This window comes from Lissotriton vulgaris, chromosome 4_1 (assembly GCF_964263255.1).
Source record: "Lissotriton vulgaris chromosome 4_1, aLisVul1.2, whole genome shotgun sequence".
Classification (NCBI taxonomy): domain Eukaryota; kingdom Metazoa; phylum Chordata; class Amphibia; order Caudata; family Salamandridae; genus Lissotriton; species Lissotriton vulgaris.
In genome coordinates, this window is record NC_141691.1 from 1,362,429,479 (window position 1) to 1,362,445,794 (window position 16,316).

Consider the following 16,316-nt stretch of genomic DNA (forward strand, 5'->3'; position numbering starts at 1 on the left):
AGCACTCTGGGCAGAAGTGGTATAGGCGGAAAGGCGTATAACAGACCGCAACTCCACTCGCGCCGAAAGGCGTCGCCGTGCGAGTGCCGTCTTGGAAACTCCAACGCGCAGAACTGATGACATTGCGCGTTCTCTTCTGTGGCGAATAGATCTAACCAAGGCTCTCCCCATTGCCGAAAGAGGCCTTGCGCCACGTCCGAGTTCAGACGCCATTCGTGATCCATCGAGCACAGACGGCTGAGTTCGTCCGCCCTGGCGTTCAGAGAACCTGCCAGGTGTTGAACCGTCAGAGTCACGCCCTGACGTTCCAGCCATTGCCAGAGGCGCAGAGCCTCCTGGCAAAGGGTCCACGACCCCACCCCGCCCTGTATGTTGCAGTACCACATGGCGGTGGTGTTGTCCGTGAACACCTGCACTACACTCCCGTTGACAAAGGGGAGGAATGCCTTCAGTGCTAGACGAATCGCCCGTAGCTCCAACAGGTTGATATGGAGCCGGGACTCCGCCGGAGACCAGATGCCTCTGATCTCCGCCTCTCCCAAGTGGCCTCCCCAGCCCTGGAGGGACGCGTCCGTCACGACAACGTGCTCCGGTTGGGGAAGGGAGAGGGAGAGGGATCTGCCTCTGACCCAATCGCAGTCCGTAAGCCACCACTGCAATTGTCTCGCAGTGCCCTCCGAGATCAAGACGTGGTCGGACAAGTTGCCCTGATGCTGGGCCCACTGAAACTTCAGGTCCCACTGCAGAGCCCGCATCCGCCACCGGGCGTGATGCACCAGAAGGATGCAGGAAGCCATCAGCCCCAGCAGCCGCAGCGTCAACCTGACCGAAACCCGGGATAGCGGCTGAAAGATGGGAATCAAAGCCTGTATATCCCGGACCCGCTGTTCCGGAGGATAAACCCAAAACTGCGCCGAGTCCAGAACCGCTCCGATGAAAAGGAGCTTTTGAGAGGGACACAGGTGTGATTTCGGCACATTGATGGAGAACCCCAGCTCGTGCAAGAGGTCTGCCGTCATCTGAAGGTGGTGGACGACTGTCTGGGGCGAGCCCGCCTTCAACAACCAGTCGTCTAGGTAGGGGAAGACTGAAACCCCTAACCTGCACAGATGGGCTGCGACCACCGCCAAAACCTTTGTGAACACCCGTGGGGCGCTGGTAAGGCCGAAGGGGAGAACGATAAACTGAAAGTGCTCCTGGCCTACCGTGAACCGCAGGTAACGCTGGTGGGCCGGCAGGACGGGGATGTGAACATACGCATCCTGCAAGTCCAACGCTACCATCCAGTCTTGCGGGTCTAGAGCAGCCAAGACCTGAGCTAATGTCAACATCTTGAACTTCTCCTTCCGGAGGAAGCCGTTGACGTTCCGTAGATTCAAGATAGGACGTAGGCCCCCTTTGTCCTTCTTGGGCACCAGAAAGTAGTGGGAATAGCAACCACGCCCTACTTCTGGCCCAGGAACGCGCTCGATGGCCCCCTTGGCCAAGAGGGCCGTAACTTCCTCCTGCAGAAGTGTCAAGTGGTCCCCCGACACACGGTGGTTCTGCGGTGGCATGGCTGGAGGATTGGTCTCGAAGGGGAGGGAGTAGCCCCTTCGGACGAGTTGCAGCACCCACCTGTCCGATGTGATTGCGCGCCAGCGGGCGTGGTGATGGCGAACCCTGCCACCCACTGGCGTCACATGGGCCTGAAAGCACGGACTAGGAGGATTTGGAGGCTGATGCTGCGGGGGGAGGTGTGGCCTGACCCCGCCGTTGACCCCGACCGCCTCCACGGCGGTTTCCACGGCCGCCACCGTGTTGATAAGATTGTTGCGGCGCGTGGCTGGCAGCACGTGTGGGGACGCCCCTTCCTTGGCCACGAAAGAAGCGAAACGAACCCGTTTGCTGGCGCTGGGTCGAGAGACCCAAGGACTTGGCCGTGACCCTGGAGTCCTTGAAGCGTTCCAGCGCGTGGTTCGCCTTGTTACCAAACAGGCGACAGCCATCAAACAGCATGTCCATCAAGGCATTCTGGACATCTGCCGAAAAGTTGGCGGATCTCAGCCAGGCGTGGCGACGAATCGCCACCGTCGTGGACATCGCTCTGCCCAGCGAGTCGGTCGTATCAAGACCACACCGTATGGAATATTTTGCTGCGTCTCGGCCCTCAGCCACAGCCTTGCCGAGCTTCGCCCGCACCTCCATGGGGCATTCTGGCAGCAGTTCCGCGACCGTATCCCACACAGAGTGGGTGTAGCGGCCCAAGAGGCAAGCGGTGTTGCAAGACCGCAGTCCCAAACTCAGGGACGAGAAGACCTTCTTGCCATACTGGTCGTACCTCTTAGATTCCCGGTCGGGCGGGGCCGACGGGAATGCGGTCTGGGAAGTCGAGGCCTGGATCACCAGACTCTCAGGGGTGGGATGGGTGGACAGGAACTTGGGGTCGTCCGGGCACAGACGGTGGCGTCTGGCCACGTTCCTATCAACAGGCGAACCTGAAGAGGGCCTGGATCACGTGCCCAAAAGAACGTCTGACAAGGCTTCGTTAAACGGCAGCAGTGGCTCCTGTGGGCATGACTGCGGTTTGAAGACCTCAGTGAGGATGTTAGGCCTCACGGCCGCGACGGGGAGCTCAAGGTGTAAGGCCTTGGCAGCCCTCATGAACACCACTGAATAAGCAGCCCCCTCCTCCGATGCCACGGTAGGAGGCGAGACAAAGCCAGGGTTAGGAGAGTCGTCCAGACCACTGGCATCACCCAAATCACCTGTCCAGTCCACGTCGTACTGACACTCACGTGACAGAGGGTCCTCAGACCCCTCCCAACCCTCTCCGTACTCTAAATCATCTCCATATTCGGAGTCAACAATGTAGACCGGCTCCTCGGGGTTTACAGGCCCCATCGGCGTCGAGCCCGGCGTCGAGCGACGCCGGTCCGACTCCGCGTCCGGATTCGGGGAGGGTATGGGGACGCCGCCGCCCGGAGCCGGCGCCGGAGCCCCGGCGCCTGCCGGAACTGGCACCGGAGAACCGGCGCCGCGCGGGGACGGCCTCGGGGGTAACCCCGATGGAATCGGCGCCGGAGAGGCCGGTAGACCAGCCGGCGTCGACCCCGAAGGCCCCTGCGGCGCCGGGGTCGGAGCCGTCGGCGGCACCGGGGCCGGAGCACCTGATGGCGTCGAGGCAGGGACACCCGAACCGCCAGGGCCCCCGGACGGTAGCACTGGGCCCGAAGGCGCCGTAGGCCCCGTCGGAGGAGTGAGCGCCCTCATGGCCATGAGGAACGCCTCAATCTCCTCGGGCGTCGCGCCTAGCCCAGGGACCGGAGGGTATGGAGCAGGCCGCGCCGCGACTCTCGCGGAGCCGCGGGGGTGGGGTCACCCGAACCCCCGGCCGCGTCGCGCGAGCGCCGGGGGGGAGTCGGAGGTACGATGACGACACCCCGACTTCTTGTGCTTCCTACCTGAGGAACCAGACGAATGGTGACGACTTCCGGAGCGCTCGGCACGGCTCCGCGACCGCTCCCTCGAACACCCCCTGGACCTCCGGCCGGACCGGGACCGCTCTCGACGCGGGGCCGACTTCCGGAGCTCGAGTAGCTTGCGGGACCGCTCCCGTCTAGCCTTATTAGTCAAGGCCCGGCAATCGACGCAGGCGTCCACGTCTTGGTCGGGGCCCAGGCACCGGAGGCAGAGTCGGTGATGGTCCGTGACCGACATCGTGCGGTCACAACCGTCACAATTCTTGAAACCGGGCATCCTACCGGCACCAAAAAAGTATAAGAAGTTTACAAAACTTGGTCAAAAGACCGGAGTACTGCTCTTCGGATCTGCGCTTACTGGCGCGGAAAAAAGAAGAACTGACGTCAGCGCGCGGAGGCGGCGTCTAAATACTCCAGCGACGTCATCACGGCGCACGACGCCGACGACGGACGCGGAGCCGCAGGGGACGCCTGCAGACGACGCCTACCGACGCGCAGGGGTACTGCTACGCAAAAGTTTCCGGATCCAGACTGACGCCTGGGGATATTCTAAGGTAAGGAATCTAATACTAACGTGTTTCTTTCAAATATACACATACTGACTCTCTTAAATGATCACTTATAGAAACACATACTTAGTTATACAGGAACTCTTCAAATCTCTAACTCACATACATACACCAATAATCACATATAGTAGTTTAACACATGTGTACTTAGTCAAAGACAGTATTGAGACAGTCATTCACTCACTAACACACCTACACACACTCATCCACCCATACAGTCCTGCACACATGCGGTCTTCAAAACACATATAAACAGTGATTCACTCATTAATGCATCTATGTGCTAAGTAATATCCCCCACCAAACCCTATAAACACTCAGACACTCATAATGATACTCAAAAAACCAACTAATAACCTATATAGACACTCATGTAGCTACTCACCAACCCATGTATTCACTAAGATACAATTAATCAGTCAGATTTACAATCAATTAAAAAAAAAAGTCATCCATTTAGACACTTACTTGCCCATTTATTCTTCCATCGACCTTTAGATGTACATATATAAAAAATATTTTTTTTCAGAAAGACACACATCGACTGGATGATGTCATGAGTGATGTCATTTGAGATGTCATGAGTGATGTCATGAGTGATGTCACTGACCATGTCATGAGTGATGTAATATGTGACGTCATCAGCAGTGCATTGCGGGCGCGCAAGTTATAGTTAGCTGAACTAACTATAACGGGGGAATTTCAAAGGTTTTGTATGAGTAAAATGACCAGCTAACTATAACTGGTGTGAAACCTATGGTTTTTTCAGTGAATACATATACATACATACATATATATATATATATATATATATATATATATATATATTTTTTTTTTCTCATTTATAAAAGGAGGGGGGCCATGAGGCCTTTGTTAGCCCCTTGGACCCCTTCCCCGGGGCTCTGCCTCGTTTTTTTAATTAAAAAAAAGAAATTATTGGGGAGGTGGGCCGCGTGTCCCCCTTCCACCCCCACCCTCCCCCCTGGCAACTTCTGACCTCCGGGACCACATCCCCGGGACCTGGCCTCTCGTTGGGGACAGTGGGGGGAGCCCCAATGCCCCCACGGTCCCAGCCGGCACCGAGCCTCCTGCGGGAGCAGGCATTGCTTTTCCACACCGGGAGCTGCTAAGATGCAGCTCCCCGTGTGGAAAAGCAATCTGGTTTGAATTTTGGAAGAGAGAGCAGGTTTCCTGCTCTCTCTTCCAAAATCCAAACTAGAGTTTGCTATGAGGCTCCCGCCCTGCCATAGCAAACTGCAGTGTCCAGGGGGTGGGCACCCCCGGACACTGCAGGAGCAGGCCCTGGTTGGTGGCGGTCCCAAGGGCCATCACTGGCTCCGGGAGGGGACCCCCCTCCCAACATTGACAAAGCCCCGGGGGGGGGGGGGGGGGGGGGGGGGGGGGGTCCTCGGGGGTCCCTTAAAGAACCACACATTTCAATAGTAGTGCCCTGGGGAGGTGGCGGTCCACGGGGCCTGTGTGTGTGTGTGTGTTGGGGGGGGGGGGGGGGGTGCCCCCCCATACAGGTGTTTTGATTTTAAAAAAAGCCCTGGAGGTGGCGGTCCCCGGGGCAGCGGGGGGCGTGTGCCCCTGCTAATTAATTAATAAAAGCCCCAGGGTGCCGGTCTCCGGGCCTTGGGGGGCCACCAAGGCCCCCCCACAGATTAAAATACAAGCCCCGGAGAGCTGTGTGCCCCAGCAAATATTTATGAAAAGACCCGGGGGTGGCGGTCCCCGGGGCAGTGTGCTTTTTTGGGCCCTGGGGATCCTTGTGGGACCCCCTGAGCAGGCCTATGGGGTGAGGGTGTTTCTACCCTGCCCCCTTATCTTGTTTTGCGCCTTTGTTTTACTGTTTTCTTGTGCCTTGGTTCTACCAAAGCTCAAGATGGCTGCCAACACTTCCTGGTTTGTGTTGACAGCCAATTAGCATAAAGCTCATGGTCAGGAGGGTGCGCGGATCTCCGGGTGCCTCTAAATATTGAAACTTTTATTTTTGATTGTCTCAGCAACTACTGGACGGATTTACACCATTAAAAAAAGAAAAGGATGCTTTCTGAAGCAAGCACTACCTTTTTGCCAAATTTGGTGTAATTTCGTTCAGCAGTTCGGGCTGTAGCCGTGTCTAAAGTTTCCTATGGGAATTAACATGGAGAAAACACATTCGGGGACCCCCCTTTTTTCTCGGCCTCCGCTTGCAGAATCACCCTGAAACTTTCAAGATAGGAGCTGACCGGAGCGCCCCACTAGTTTTGAAAATTTCGCGAAGATTCATCAACCGGCGCCAAAGTTATTGGGAAAAGAAAAAATGCTTTTTGAATAGAAACAAGGTCCTAACTATAACTACCTACTGGCGACCGCCAGTAGGGAGGGGTGGTGTGTGTGTGTGTGTCTGTGTCTGTGTGCGCATGCGTTTGTGTGTGTATATATATATATATATATATATATATATATATATATATATATATATATATATATATATATACATATACACACACACACATCGCGTTTGGTACAAAAGCCAGCAACAACTAAGGGCTTGATAACTAACTACAGTAATAAACATGTTTATCCAAACGAGAAATAGAATAACCTTAAATACACAAAACTGTTCTAAGGTATCCTGGGAAGCAACTTACGAACTGTCCAGCTTTGTAGGTTTTTCCGTCCCATTCTATTGATGCATATGTTGCCCAAGAACTCTGCATTCTCTTGGCAGGAAGGTCTGTACGGGTTATGATGCCTTTAAAGCCGATGAATTTGATCTGCTTGTCAAATGATTCATGACACTGCTTCAACCAGAGTGCAAAGTCTCGCTCAATCTTAACTCTCTGCTCCTGTAATATAATTTGATATTTTCTCTTCATGCAAAATAGTTATAACAAAGCCTGAACAATTGCACACATCATGACGACCGTACATATAGAATGTATCTGGTGAAACAAATTTTCAACAAGCCATTATGCAGTTTTCAGTCTAAAATAAAGCAAGATTACCTATTCAAACTAGAAAACGAGCGTACATTTATTTGAATGCCAAAAGAAAACGAGACATCTAAGCTAAATAAATGCCCTAGTAACAGTTCCATCAAGGAAATTATAAAACAAAGCAGTCCTCCGCCACTGTCAAATGTTGTGGCATTCATGCCATGAAGTTTATCCATACCACAGAGCCACACACAGAAGTGAAATGAGGCCCCATAGGGAACAGATTTCTTACAGAGAAATGTAACATTTACAGCATATGAAGATTATTAAAATGTAATTTAGCATTAATTTATCAGCATCTAATCACTGACGAATGCGGCAGCTATAACTGGGAGCAATCCACTTACATCTGGAGGGCATAGCAACACCCTGCCTGCAGAAGGACGAAATTCACTGGAGCCCGAGAGATTTAGCCCACTATGAGGCAACTAGGATCTACTCAGCATACACTTTGTATTATTCCAATGTACAACCCCTCCTTACATGCATGCTTTATACTGTTTAGCTAAACGTTCTATCACGACTCATGCTATTGAATCTATGCCAGTTACACTCAGATGCACATCAATTCTCTTCATCTTGTCAGTGTTGTTTCGCTGACACTATAGTGATGGTGATGTATTTTTACTACCAATAAGTTTTCTAACCGACTACACCGACATTATGTTGCTGGGCATAGAAGTGGGAGCTTGGATAACAATGGCAAAGGAAAAATATTGCAGTATCGCGTTTTTAAAGTTCTTTTAATACATTCATTCATGGTGGGCAAGATGGCGGCCGCTGCTGTGGCCGTGTGAAGTGCTCTGCCTAGGACTCCGATTGACTCCCCCTACCTGTGGTGACTACCTCCGAGACTGGTCCTGTGCTTCAAGCCTTGACGGAGTGGAGCTTCTGGCAGTCGTATTGTGGACAAGCTGCGCTGGATAAGCTTTCGTGCGGTGTGTTTCCCTGTCTTCTTCCAAAAGGAATCCCGGAGGTCAGCGGCGGCCGGTGCTCAACGCTGGTGCTGCTTACTGATCAGAGTGCTTACAGCTGGGCGCGCGCCAGCGAGGAGGAGAGAGTCAAACGCCGAGCACTGAACGCTGAGTGTTCTGACTGCGCTAGGTTCATTGTTCGCGCTCTAATCTGCTGGAGAACAGCCTGTTTGGACACCAGCAACTCGTGTACGGTACTGTGGGAAAAGCGGATAGTGGATAACACGCTCCTGGACTTTGGTGATATAAAACCACACACCCTCCTGGTAAGAATGGCGCCGAAGGGAAGGGGCAATGCAAGAAATAAAGGGGGCGCACCGGCGGAGACACCCACTAGCGGGGGGGGTCGAACATAATGCTAATATTGCTAATATGGGCAGCGCCGGTAATGCGCCTAAAAATAAGGGAAATACAACTCAAAATGCTTTGAAAAGTAGCGCTGCCGTGGGGACTGTCACTACTAAATATGCTTCAGCTAGGGCGGATGCTGGCGTGGAGAGCACGGTCTCTGAGAATACCGGCATACAGACTCAGATTGGATCGACTGCAGCACAAGTGCAAGGAGCCTCTCAGCGCCAGAACCTGAGTCAGAGTCAGGTCCTGGAGACGCCTATAAAGCAAAAGACTGTGCCCGCAATTTTTGATAAGAAACGTGTAAGAAAAGCTAAGACTATTCCTGAGGCAGACTTGGTTCTGGTAGATGAAAATATGGGGGAAGTCACTGAGGGCCCCCTTAGTGCGCAACGTCTGAGCTCTGTTACTGTTACTGCTACTCCCGGAGGGCCCTCGGATAGCAGTCAGGTTAGAAATGAAAGCCTGGTAGAGAGGGCACAGAATGCAGTGACAACGATTGTAACAGCAATGGTGTCAGCCGTGGAGGATGGCAACTTACAGCAAGGCTTTAACAGTGACCCCTCTCTTCAGGGTATGGATAAAGGTGCAGAGTCTGAGTACGCCGGGTCAAACGGCAAATTCTACTCAATGTCAGATTTAACGGCTGTGTCTGATAAGGAACATGAGCTGGATAGCTCTATCAATTTAGGTGACTGGGGAGACCTCCCTGATGATAACGATCTGGATGAGTATGAACAATCTTTCCCTCATGATACTGTAAAGAAAATAGGGGAGACTTGCGAAAATTTGCAGCACGACCGGGAGCCTCCCTTGGCCCAGCTTAATCTAGATGAGGATTTTGAAGAGGATGCAATCACTCTCGGTTTAATTTACAAAACTATCATGGCTCATCGTAGTGAAACAAAAACTGAGGGGTTACGCACACAAGGAGCCGTAAGGAAACTCCAGAACACTGTACGACGCTTGATGAAGACTTGCGCAGAAGTAACCACTCGGTGGTTGAAGTAGAAGAAAGAGTGTCCTCTGCGGAGGACTCTCTAGTGAAGCATCAAACAGCTATAGAAACTTTGGAAAAATCTAAGTTAGATATAGATTGGAAGACAACGGACTTAGAGAATCGTACGCGTCGCAATAATTTACGCATATTAGGTATAGCTGAAACAAGAGAAGGGTCAGACCCGTGTAAATTCATCGTTCAGCTGTTCAAAGAAGCCTTTCCAGAACTGAGTGCATGGACTTGGGAAATGGAAGTGATATATGCGCACAGGTTCCCCTTTGTGATGGGCCATTATGGGAAAGAACGGCAAGCTGGTCAGAATCCATATCCCAGGGCAATATTGATTTGTTTGAACAATTATTTACTACGTGAAGCACGCTACGACCTAGATCGACCCGGAAAAAAACGGAGTGGTATGGGCTGCGAGTTCTTTGTCCGCCCTGATTTTTGTCCTGCAACTGTGAACGAACTATGGCAATTGCGGAAATTGATCGCTCCTTTACAAGCAAAGGGAGCTCAGGTCTTTTTACTCAATGTTTCTAAATTAAAGGTCATCCTCAAAGGCCAAACGAGGTATCTTACTACTGCCAAGGCTGCACAGAACTATTTAAGGGACTTGGAGATGAGCGCAAAAAAATAAGAGTATAGTGCATGATGTAGTTACAGTGGGCATTCTGCCCCATGGGAGGGGGCGCTCTGTTTTGCTTTATACTTCAGCGAGAGTTTAGCCACCTCGTGGTTGTTTATAGTTTTTTTCATTAGATTGTTTTCCCTCTTTCCCATGAAATGTGTGTAACGTTCTCTTTCTTGCCTTTTTTTTTTTTTACAATGTAGAAAGTGTGCTACTATGATGTAATAGATATTTTGCAAAATACACTAAATATGACGCTGTCTGAAATGACATGAATCTATAGTTCAAATATTATTTGGATGACAGGGTGATAGATGGAATGTTAATTTTTTCCTGTTGTACAGGGTTTGATGAGATATCAATAGCGAAGACAAGGGAAAGTGGGACACATAATGGTGGTGGGGAGAGTCAATGAGGGGGGTCGGTCAAAGCACCTCGACATCGCAGAGGACATGGTCCTTAAGCCTCACACAGGGTGGGAGGGCAGCGGGAAGGGGACTCTGGGGCGGAGGTGGGGGTGTGGTCGGGAGGGCAGGGGGTAAACATAAAATAATACATGAACACTGGTCGGAAATGAGTCACTTTGGAAAAAAATATTTTTTCACTGTTCAATATAAAAATGGAGCAAATTTAGTAAGATTTGATATAGTAAAATGGCTGGTAGGGGTATTAGGATAGGTACGTTGAATGTTAGGGGGCTAAACTCAATAGATAAAAGACGTCGTGTTGCACAGGAATCACGCGCCCTCTATTGTGACATAATTTGTCTCCAAGAGACTCATATTATATGGTCAAAACGACGACTGCTTGAAGAGTTGGAATTTAATCTTATTGCTTGTACTAAGTATTCGGGTTCGTCAAGAGGGGTGGCAATTCTGGGAAAAAAGCATGAAGCTAAAACTGGTAAAATTTTGGTTGATGACTTAGGAAGATGGGCAATTGCTGAATGTATTGTAGGTTCGGTAACTTTTACGATCTGTGCTGTCTATGTACAAATCTTGATGAGGCGTCAACTCTAGAGTTTTTAAATGTTGAGTTAGCTTCTTGGTCTACACCATTGATCCTCTGTGGAGATTTAAATATAAACTTAGCCCCGAATATTCTATGTAATAAAGAAGAAAGATATAGTGGACGGAAGCCACGGGTGTTCAAGGCCTTGCAGGCATTAATGATGGCACATGGGCTGGTGGATGCATGGACCTTCCTAAGGGGTATAGCTCCGGGCTACACGTTCTTTTCCTTTCCCCATTGTAAGTTAGTTCGGCTTGATTATTGTTTTCCTCCTCAGTCATTGTTGAAATCAGCCGCCATCCAAGTCTATCCTAGAATTACGTCCGACAATGGACCGGTGGTTCTCTCTACAGCGGATATAGTAACCTCTATAAGACCAAGGGCATATTCTTTTGATCGCAAGTTATTAGTAGAGCAGCAATTCACTGAATATATGGAACAGTGGATTGTATCATTTTTTAATATTAATCGGGGGACCAGCAGTCTGGGCAATGTTTGGGATTGCTTTAAAGCCGCATTTAGGGGAGAGGCCCTGAGCTTTGGTTTATATAATCAAAAACAACAGGCGATAAAACTCCAAGAGCTCTATCTAGAATTAACAAAGGCTGAGGAATTACTAGCGCAGGGTACACGGTTGAGGGCGGATATAACGGATCAGATGACGGTAGTGGCTAGACTTAAAGCAAGGTTAAATCTTAAATGGTCGGAGGAAAGTGCAAAGAAATTTTTTATTAAACAACAAATACAGTATGAGTATGGGGAGGCAAGTGGCAGATGTCTTGCCCAGAAACTAAGGTTAAGGGAAGCAGCACAGCGGATTGATAACATAGTAGACTCAAGGGGGAATTTAGTAGATAACGAAATTGGTATATTAGAGGCGTTTAGGCAATTTTATGAATCACTGTATCAAGGAGATGAGTATGATATGGATAGGGCTGCCACTCTCATCGGGCAATACTATATGGAAGATCTACCTGAAGATGAAAGAGAAAGTTTAGAGGCACCTATTTCGTCGGAAGAACTAGAATTAGCAGTCAATGGGTAAGCCAGGGGTAAGGCGGCAGGTCCAGATAAGCTGCCCTTGGAGGTTTATAAGATTTTTTTCCCTGTTTTAAAAACAGATCTTCTTACGACAATGAGAAATGCTCAGAAAGGGGCGCCTCCAGGGAGTTGGAGTGAGGCATGCATTGTGGTCTTCCATAAAAAAGGAAAACCAGCGAACCTCGCTGGGTCCTACCGTCCTATTTCGCTCCTGAACGCGGATGGAAAAATTTACTCGAAGATCTTGGCGAATAGGTTGTCCGGCGTGATCACTAATTTAGTTTCTACCATACAGCCTGGGTTTATTCCGCATCGAGGAACGGCGGATCATGTTCGCCGGGTGATCACTTTATTTGATTTTGTTAATGTTATCCAAGAGCCATTATGTTTAAATTTACTAGATGCCTAAAAGGCTTTTGACCGGGTCTCATGGTGCTTTTTATGGGACGTAATGAGGCGAAGAGGGTTTGGCCCTGAGTTTATAACATCACTTCAGACACTCTACTCTCAACCTACGGCCCGTATCAGCACCATAGGACTCGTATCTGATCTGGTACAAATACAGAGGGGTACAAGACAAGGTTGCCCCTGCTCTCCTCTTTTATTTTCATTGTACATTGAGCCCTTTTTAAGAATGTTGGAATCTAGTTTAAGGATTTCTCCGGTGACTAAGCAAAATTATCAATTTAAGGTCCTAGCCTACGCGGACGACGTGGCAATTGTTACGCCACGCTTTGTAGCTGCAATGGAGGAAATCGAAAGTATAGCCGCGAACTTTGGTTCAGTTGCTGGTTATAAACTGAACTCTTCCAAAACCCAGTTATTATGTGTCAATCTCCCAAAGTATTCTGATCCGCGGGTTTGTAAAGAGGTTATTTATTTGGGGATTAAGCTAAGGGCTTCACCATCGGCTCTCGTCAAGTCTAACTGGGAGGATCTAACATCAGGGGTGCGGAAACAGTTGGACCAGGCGGAATGTCTACATCTTTCGTTAGTTGGGCGCTGTAGTTTATTAAAAATGATGATATTGCCACAAATATTATATTTTTTTCGATGTGTCCCTTTAGAAATTTCTACAGTAAGCTTAGCACAGATCCAGGCTCTCTGCATGCGTTTTATGTGGGCTGGGGGTAAGGCCCGCCGTGCTGGGCGCCATATGATTTTACCAAGAAATTTAGGAGGTTGGTCGGTACCAGATTTTACTCTCTATTATTATGCTTGCATGCTTCAAGGCATGAATGTCCTGCTAACAGGGATAGGTCCTCCGAATCTGGCAGAAAGCCCGTCAATCTATCAGATGCTACTGGGAGTGAAGGCTAAAAATTGTTTGATGTTGCACCAGGAATGGAGTTATTATAAACGCACACGTTTTAAGGTTCTGCTGGCTGCTTATAGGACTTGGAAAACATTAAGGAGAATGCTTGGTATAGAGAAAATTTCTTGGTACACACCATTGACATCTCCTATATTCCTGCCAATTGATCTATGGGCTCGGGTAGTGCACGTATGGTCGCAAAAAGGATTAAGACTGCTGGGCGATTTTTATAGTGATGGCTGTTTAAAATCCTTCGAGCAACTCCGCAAGCAATACCAGCTTCCCAGGGAGAATTTTGCGAAGTACTTGCAAATCAGGCATTTTCTATCTCAGAAAGCAACAAATCTGCAAGCTAACCCCATTGATAGAAGACAATATAACAGCTGCAAAAATAGGAGTGTTATATGGTCATATGTTGGGCACTAAGGCGAATGACTTGGAGCAACAAAATTCTAAATGGGGGAACAAATTGGGGAGGCAGGATATTCAGATAGCAATGTCTTTGGAGATGGCCACAAATCTATTTCTTTCGGCAAAACTATCTGCACAGCATTACAAATCCATCTTCTATTTATATTACACACCGATAAGATCTCCAAATGGCAGGGAGAGGTTATAGGGAAATGCTTTCGGTGTGGATAACTTTCGGCGGATGACCTCCATATTTTTTTTGGGTGTCCGCGGTTAACATCTTTATTATCACAGATGGAGAATTATTTATCGGATATTCTGGCTATTCCAATACAATTAAGTGCTACGCAGATATTATTAGGAGTTGAAATGGGGCCGGCAGCCCTAGATCCATTACAACAACATGCAAAGTTAATATTTTTAGTTACAGCAGTATATCGGCTGGTAATTGCTTCCTGGTGGTTACAGCAGGAACCACCATCTTTTGAATTATAGAGAGCACATTTCTTTGCAATACATAATATGGAGCATAGCCTATATGCTCTTAACCCCTTCCCTGCTCATGACGAGCTCAGCTCGTCATGCAGTACACTGGTCGTGTGCTTATGACGAGCTGAGCTCGTCATGAACAATGGAAATCTGAAGAGTTCAGCACCTTGCGGGAATTGCTGTAGCCGTCAAGGTGTTAAGGGGCATAGAAAAAAGAAGCTGGGTCAACAAATTTTGGGCAATGTCACTAATCATATAGAATCTGTCATTTGATGGTCTATTCTTGTTATTTGTTCATCCATGCAGTTTATACCGACATTTGAAGAATCTTGGACTATCTTACTGTACGGCTAATGCCTTCTTTATGTATGTATTGATACTGGTCATTTCTGTGTTTTATTTATTTTGCTCCAAGACTATGTATGCTTTGATTCTTAATAAGTGTATATGTATCGTGTAAATTAAGACTCCTTAACGACTAATTCATGTATTTTGTAAAAATAAATAAAAATTTAAAAATAATACATTCATTCATCAAATACCATTCAGTGGTCGCATTTTGTGAGGAATGAGTTGCTCCTTCAGCTCAAAGTGGGTGAATTTGGCATTGTGTTAGAAGGAACTGAGAGCCAGCCACCTTGAGACTGTGCCTCCAGCATTGCATCGTTCAATGCAAGGTTTTGAATATGATAGCTATTTTGGAGGCTCACCTTATGAAACTCATATATTCCATAAGAGAAGTGTGCTAAAATACACTAAGTTTTGATCTGAACTGTTGTATCTTCACACAGAACTACAAGTTTACGGTTTTCTATTCATATTTCCCTTTACTTCAATTATTCAACATGTTTATTCTTATTACAGTTTTTAATCTACGAAAAGTGCCATGGACTAGAAGTAGTAAAGAAATTTATGATGAGAATCTACAGAACCTAGACAACCCTGAAGCTTCTGGAGGATATTCAACTAGATATTATTGGGCTCTTTAAAGCTAATTAAAATTTTATTAAGAGAGAAAGAGAAAAAGGTTAAGTGTGGCATATAAGGGAGCTCATGAGTTGGAATGGAGAAATCAAAGTTGTTAAAAATCAAGTTAGATCCAAGTGTAGTTGAGAGCAGGTGTTAACTACTTCACAAATGGATGAATCTAAACAAATTTGTGATTGAAATCTTTTCTTGCCGTGAGGGAAACGGCTGTGCAACTCCCTCGGGCCACCTCACCTGTATTCCCCAGTGCCTCCATTTTACAGTGCCGTGAGGGGAACGGCAAGCATAGCCTCACATACGTCATCAAGACTACACTTCCCAGGAGGTCTTCTGTGGCGCCAGTTGAGGGTGTCAGAGGCCTTGAAAGGCAGCGAGGCGCAAACGCAGCGCGGGACACGCTTGAAATCTTTTCCTTGCTGTGAGGGGCACGGCTGTGCAACTCCCTCGGGACACCTCACCTGCATTCCCCAGTGCCTCCATTTTAAAGCGCCGTGAGGGGAACGGCAAGCATAGCCTCACCTACGCCATTGAGACTACACTTCCCAGGAGGTCTTCTGTGGCGCCAGTTGAGGGCGTCAGAGTCGGGCGACAGAGGCCTAAAAAGGCAACAAGGCGCAAACGCAGCGCGGGACGCGCCCGGGCGAATCCCGGGCCAAGGGAGGGCCCATCCTTGCCCATCAAAGCCCGGATTAGGCTGGGCTGGGCCACCCCCCTGACATTTTGACCAGTAGAGCAGCTTGTTATCCTCTTACACTGGTAAGAATCTGTGACTCTTACAGATCTATGACTAAAGGATCATTTAATTGCAATAATCATCAACAAAAACATTCTTTATTTTAAAAGAGTCATAATTTAAGGATTTCTTGTTTTTAAATTTCCTTGGACTATTTTTGTAATACTCATGTATTTTTGTTGAACTATCGAACATAAGCTCTTCCTTTCGGTTACTCCTGCTATAATTAATGGTAAATAGTGTTATACTCTTATCTAGTGCATAGAAATCCGCACCAGCACATGACAAAAGTTGCCTGTATATGAATACCTAAGAACGCAAGCTGCCTACTTAGTATCCCTCTAATCTTTAAACACACT

The 16,316-nt window shown here is 48.3% G+C and overlaps 1 protein-coding gene across 1 annotated transcript in view; it reads right to left on the reverse strand.

Annotated features, from left to right (window-relative positions):
- The window catches only part of SMCHD1 (structural maintenance of chromosomes flexible hinge domain containing 1), a 2,274,803-nt gene that overhangs the window by 1,806,440 nt on the left and 452,047 nt on the right, over positions 1–16,316 (reverse strand). The window contains exon 13 of the mRNA XM_086965602.1: positions 6,667–6,864. Within this exon, the coding sequence (XP_086821728.1) occupies positions 6,667–6,864 (198 nt within the window). The remainder of the gene's footprint in view (positions 1–6,666; positions 6,865–16,316) is intronic.